General features: G+C 39.9%; 1 protein-coding gene across 1 annotated transcript in view; it reads right to left on the bottom strand.

Moving 5' to 3' along the window:
- The window catches only part of LOC118328709 (inositol 1,4,5-trisphosphate receptor type 1), a gene marked incomplete in the record, with an annotated part of 65,849 nt that overhangs the window by 25,404 nt on the left and 34,201 nt on the right, over positions 1-6,244 (bottom strand). The window contains 2 exon segments of the mRNA XM_035662593.1: positions 1,440-1,572; positions 3,185-3,232. Coding sequence (XP_035518486.1) covers positions 1,440-1,572; positions 3,185-3,232 — 181 coding nt within the window.

Raw genomic sequence — 6,244 nt, 5'->3', positions numbered from 1 at the left:
CACAATGCATAGGAAGCAGCAAAAGGTTTAATGCGGTTACAGCAGGAACGTCAGTAAATCAGTAATTGATCTATGAAAGAATGTGGGTGATTCTTACAGTATCTGCTCCACAACTGCTTTACATTGTATAAAAAGCTTCTCCTTCAGTTAATGAAATCCCTGCAGCATTTAAAGGCATGAACGGATATGTTAAGTTGTTTTGCATGACTCAACTGCAACAGAATATTACACATCTAAAACATAAGATAGTACCAGTGCCTTGATAACGTCAGGTTTCATTCCATAATACACACACACACACACACACACACACATATATATATAATCCATATAAAATATGATATATATGTGTAAATATTTATATATCACAAAACCATGACTTTGCCTGCACATCCCCCCCTGAGGCCTCAGCTTCAGGGCACATATGGAATCCTCAGCTTGGCTCTTGTTTCTGCAACAGGTGCAGAGGCTGTTTTTACAGGAAGTAGCAGCCTGTCACTTAGCAACAGCAAAAAGTGGATCACACAGGGGAGGGGTATACATCCTGTAGTCTGGAAGTTTGCCAACATCTCGGTGCACATGGGGGAGATGGTGAACTGGGAACTGGGGTGATTGTCTCTGTGTCTTTGATTTCATCATCATCATCTTTATTTCATTTCAACATCTGGGCAATTCATCCTAACTGTATAATACACACAATATTATGCATACACTATGGTTTTCTCACCCATGTCACACTGAATGTTAAAATACCGCCATGTGTGCCACAGCAGATGACAAGCCGTTCTGGTTACTAGGTCAATATGGTAGCACTGAATTTATATGTAAAACAGACTGACACGTTGGTGCCAATGGTAGCACATACCATTATATATGTATATGTCCTCCAAAATCTATAGATAAATGTTACATCATACATATCAGAACCAATAACTGAAATAGAAAGAGAAACACTGCACAGGGATGCATTGCTTCAGTATTTTGACTGCAGATAATAACACAATGACCATGTTATCAGTTAGCGATAAGAGTGTTGTGCTCTGCGTGCTCAAAGGGCAGTTCACAGCACAACTCTGGAGCTGATAACCGGCTCAGGGCCAGACAGATAGAGTTCCAACCTTATATAACATTATTGAGAAAACCTTGCTTTACTACGGATTCAGAAAACAGTTTGGATGGACGAACAGGAAAAGGTTAGTCTAGACTTTGCCCCCTGATAGTAGTTGTAGTCATTACTGGCAACAAAGTCATGCTTCTCTTTGGCAGTGGCCTTTGGTCAATGCTTCACAGAAACATCAGCTCAATTAGAGATGTTGAAATCTGTGTTTTAATGGCCTTATGTGCTCTGACTTCACTGTACTTATCACTTCCTGCTGTAAAGAATTAACAACAAACGTCTGCGTTCGGTGTCGAAATGAGCAACAGTCGCAGTGTCCCACCTGATTGGCTTTTGCCGGGTCCAACCGGACTGAGGGGGCCATTACTAAATGACGTCAGGCTGTCCCTCCGCCCACCACTTCGGTGAAAGTTGCCATAGTAACGGTTCACCAGAATCTGTCTCAGTGCCTCGCCCTACAAGAGAAAAAAGAAAGGGAAGGATGTGATGACATGATGTCAGAGGAGATGTTGTATAACAGGGAAACATGCATCATCTGTGATATATTGTGTTTTAAATGCATAAAAAGACTAAAAAAAAAACACCCACTGCCCTCACAGAGTGATAGCCTTCCTGTCATTACAACCACGCTGTGTAATTTATTTAGTTATGGAGCAGCTACAAATATACTGAATTTAAATAATTCCTACATTTCTATATAAGGAAAAACTTGTTTATGTCATTTACCACCCACACAGCCAACACTGTTATGGTTATCATCAGCAGCAGTGACCCCGTGTAGTGACAATGTGAGGTCCTGGTTTTCACTTAGACAGACCTGGGGCCAGCTCTCCCACACTGTGACTCATCCACTGTGAAGCAGTCAGCAGCACGACTTTGCCGTTGTTATGGCAACTACAGCACATAGCTACCTGACAGACCTCCCATGGGATAAAGTGAAGGAAATGAAAGAGGTTTTTTTTGTGCGCTTGTGCGTGATTATGTGCAAATAATTGTCAACTGTGGGTGGTCCTTGATAGGCGACAGGGGCATTATGTAAGTTCTGCTGCCATAGTTCTGCTCTAGGGGTCGACATTAGTTTATGTAGGAGGTGTGAAGAACACTAGTGTTCTCATCTTGTATTGGCAGGAGGTTAATCAACTGTATGTGCTGTGTGCAACAAAATGATCAGTCATAGCTATTCCCTGGGCTCATTGGGGAATACTGGCTTATTTCTGAAGTCGAGCCATTGGACAAATCCCTATGTATCCTGTCTGAACATCCTTTAAATGATTAACAAATTACTGAAACTATGTCACCACCATGATGATATCCAATGACATTTTATACCTATATAGACATTTTTACAGTTGGAGAATATTAGAATAACTTTAGGTCTATAACAATGACAAAAAAATGATTAATTTCCATATCATTTTAGTCAAAGCCACAGGGAGCCGCAGGTTGCCTACCCCTGATCTAGACAGAACTTTCATTATGCTGTTTTTTTTTTTTACTTAATGAAGTTGTTGAACTAATTTTCAAAAAAGAAGTTGGCGAGTAATAAAAAATAAATGTTAGATTAGAGGTGAAATTACTAACCCTCCTGAAAAAGATGAAGTGCTGTGATTAATATGATGAGCACTACTTATTATGGACATTTAATCAACAGCCGTTGAACATACTGTACCTGCTTGCTAAATAACGTTCTTCTCTCAGAGATGATAATTACATATTGATGAACTCCGATCAATATCATTATTCTGGAATATCAAAATTAAAGCTTGCCTCTTTAATGGAAACACCTGAGGCTCTGTTAAGTCACTGCATTGCCATAAATATGATTACAGAAAGGAGGCAGAGGGAAATATGTCATAAAAGTTATTCAGTGTTATTCTCTTCAGTTAACAGTAGTTAGGTGTGAGCAGTTGGGTTTCCTTAAGGGGAAGTGCAGTGAAGGGGAGTGACCAGAAACACAAAAAGCAGGAGAAAAAAAATTACAAAAGGGTATATGAAGAAAACTTGATATTTCACTACGACTCCGAAGAATTTTTTGGCCTAAGCTGCCATGCTGCTGTGAGTACCTACCCTCTTCTGGTCCTCCAACAGCTTCTCAGGCTGGTTCTGATCCAGCTGCTGGGTGCAGTTAGGAGTGTGAGCACAGTGGTCCAACAGATACAAACACAGGGTTAGTGTCCATGCAGCACAGAAAAAGGCAACGGTTAGGTTATTAACCATGTCATTTACCTAGTCAGCTGTTTTAGGTAGCCATGCAAAGATCTGCCCTGTGTGAACTGCCATGCAATAACTGCTATGTTAGAAACCAGAGAAGCATTATGGATGTGGAAGGTTTAGACAGCTGAGACAGGAGACGTGTACAGTGTTGACCATTAATACATGTTAAAAAAGACATATCCAGTATGATTTGACCTTTTGCTAATTTTCTAAATTTAATTTTCTTATGTTTTTTATATCACGTTTTCAAGTTGCTGTTTTAAAGAAGTAGTTTGACATTTTGGGAAATACACATTCACTGTGTTGCCAAAAGTTATATAATACCAGTAATATTACTCTCTCTCTCACGTCTCATGACTCTCATGAAGCTGGAGCTTAGCAGAAATAAAGACGGGTAATAGGGGAAACAGCAAGAGTAAAAAAGAAAACCCCTACCAACAAGTGCACTAATCAACATTTCATCTCGTTTGTTTAAGCGATATGTGGGCGCAGTGACTTACTGGAGTCTCTGCTGGTCATATTGACAACAAGAATACGCTTATTTCCCAAAATGCCAAAGTATTCTTTTAATATATAAAAAAAACGCAAAAACTGAAATCACACAGGACGAATAAACACAAGGTGAGAGGTTCTGACTACGTGTATGATGTTCTGAGCACGATGACACACAGTCTAATGTGGAACACTGAGATCCGTTGTTTTCCCTTGTACCTTTTCCAATTTCCTTAATGGTTCACACAAACAATGGGGATTCAGGTTAGACACCATTTTGCAGTATCAAAATTCATTACCTCTATGTACAGTATGTGTTCACAGAGGGAATATGAAACTGGTAAAAGGCAATGCTCCACATAAATTGTTATGTAAAAAGACACACTAGGAGAGGCAAGGGGCGATGAGGTTAGAGTTACATAATCACACCAAAAGGAACCAGGCCACTAAACCAGTGACACAGAGCTGCTTACAGTGGCCATCTGTCACCAAAAACACAGAGGGCAAGAGACAGAACGAGTGAAAGACAGAGAGGGTGAGAGAGAGAATAACAAACACACCAGGATTTAGAAGATATTCCCTCATTTGGTGTTTTGATGATAGTGGTGGAGAGTGCTGTTCCAACAATCACCCACAGGTGTTCAACTGGGTTGAGATCTGATTACTGTCAAGGCCTTACGTGATTCACATCCTTTTAATATACTTTTTGCTGTTTTATCATAAAACCATTCATTCATCATTTATCTCTCCTGTGTACAAGCATCTGCATTGGTTGCTTCACCACTCATTTCTTCAGATTTTTCTCGTGTATGTATCACAAAAGAATATATATATGAAAAAGCCTTATATAGGTATTTTTAAACACAACAGTACAAGGTACAGTACACTCTGGAGCTTGCTTGTGTAGCAAGGCTAACCCAGCCCTGGATCAATTATATATATAGCTCCCCTGACAAAAAACATCTGTGCAGAATCCCCTGCTCAAAAACAACAGTCTACACAGGCCCCAGGCCAACACACAGTGTCTTCACCCCAGAGATTTAAGGCCACCCAAACTCAAAAGCTTGCATGTACTGTAAGTAAAAGTAAAAAAGATGGTAAAGTAAAAGTTAAAGAAGTTTTTAAGAGTTAATAAAGCAGGACCATTCTTAGTGCTGTGTCAATGTATTTGTTTCAGAACCTTTAATAGGTTTTTAAATGTTTTTGTTAGCTTAAAAAGTATTATCCTCCATTTATCTAAAAAATTCAAAAATCACCAATTTTAGAGGCACATGGCCAGTGATGAACAGTGTTTTAAAAAAGGGACCAGGTAAGAGAGAGTAAGAGAGATGGAGTTTGTTTGTCGACGTGTGGGTGGGGAGAGCAAAAGCATAGTGAGACAGAGCGAGAAAGTGAAAGTGACAGACATAGACACAGTGTGAAAGGAGGAAGGGAAAACAGAATATACTCAAATAAATGAATACATAAAATGCAAATTGTGACATTTAGCACATATTATTACACTACTGAGGTGACCCCGGACTCTCAGTTTGCTCTCTGGGCTGTTTTCAGTATTATTATTATTCATGTATCAGTACTTCTGCCTTCTTCTAATATTTTTCAGTACTTTTGTTGACAAGCAAAACATTTATGACTTGTGCTCGGCTTAGTACTTGTCAGTCTTGACTTGCCACATGATTCGGATTTTTAGTGTCAAGACTTCAACCTCACAAGCGACATGCACCACAATTGATTTCTTAGTGGGGCAGAGTTCAGCGGCAGGTCAGGGGGCCACACACTCAGCACTCACACACTTAGAGGAGGATCATACATTCTACAGGTTTGTGGACACTGATCAGCATATTGCTCTGTGGTATGATGTGGTGACAGTGAGGCAGAGTAGATAATGTGTAGCTAATCATCCCCAGTCTGACCATAAATACCACAAAGTAACCCCTCACAGCTGCCACATCCGCCCTGACAATAGTGCATTCCACCAAACTGGAAACTCCCCGGGGCAAACCCCTGATTAGTCTCACACCTCTCATTTCGACAATATAGGACATAAATGTGCGTATACACACACACACACACAGCATTTTATTTCGTGTTTAGGTGTTTTTTTCTGAAAGTGCGTAAATAAACATGTCTTTGCAGGCTCACACTGAGTCATGTTTGAACTAGTGGTGAATGACATGTACGCTGGGGTTTACTCGGCTTATGTGCAGACAGAAAAGCAGACTAAATTAAAAGACACTGCTCCGTCATTTTCATTGCAAATGACCTACTTCTATACCAGCACTGTAAAATAAATTTTACACTCTGCTGCGTGTTGGAGAAAATGTGTTGAGTAGATTAAAAAGCAAGCCAGACGCTATCTTAAAATCGGACAAGTCGAAAAAGGAGATTTTTCTTCTAAATCCAAATCCAAGCTTGCCAAGC

This window comes from Morone saxatilis, unplaced genomic scaffold (genome assembly GCF_004916995.1).
Source record: "Morone saxatilis isolate NCDOM2014 unplaced genomic scaffold, NCSU_SB_2.0 Contig18, whole genome shotgun sequence".
NCBI lineage: Eukaryota > Metazoa > Chordata > Actinopteri > Moronidae > Morone > Morone saxatilis.
Note: the sequence above shows the minus strand (reverse complement) of the source record. Positions and strands in the feature narration are given on the sequence as shown.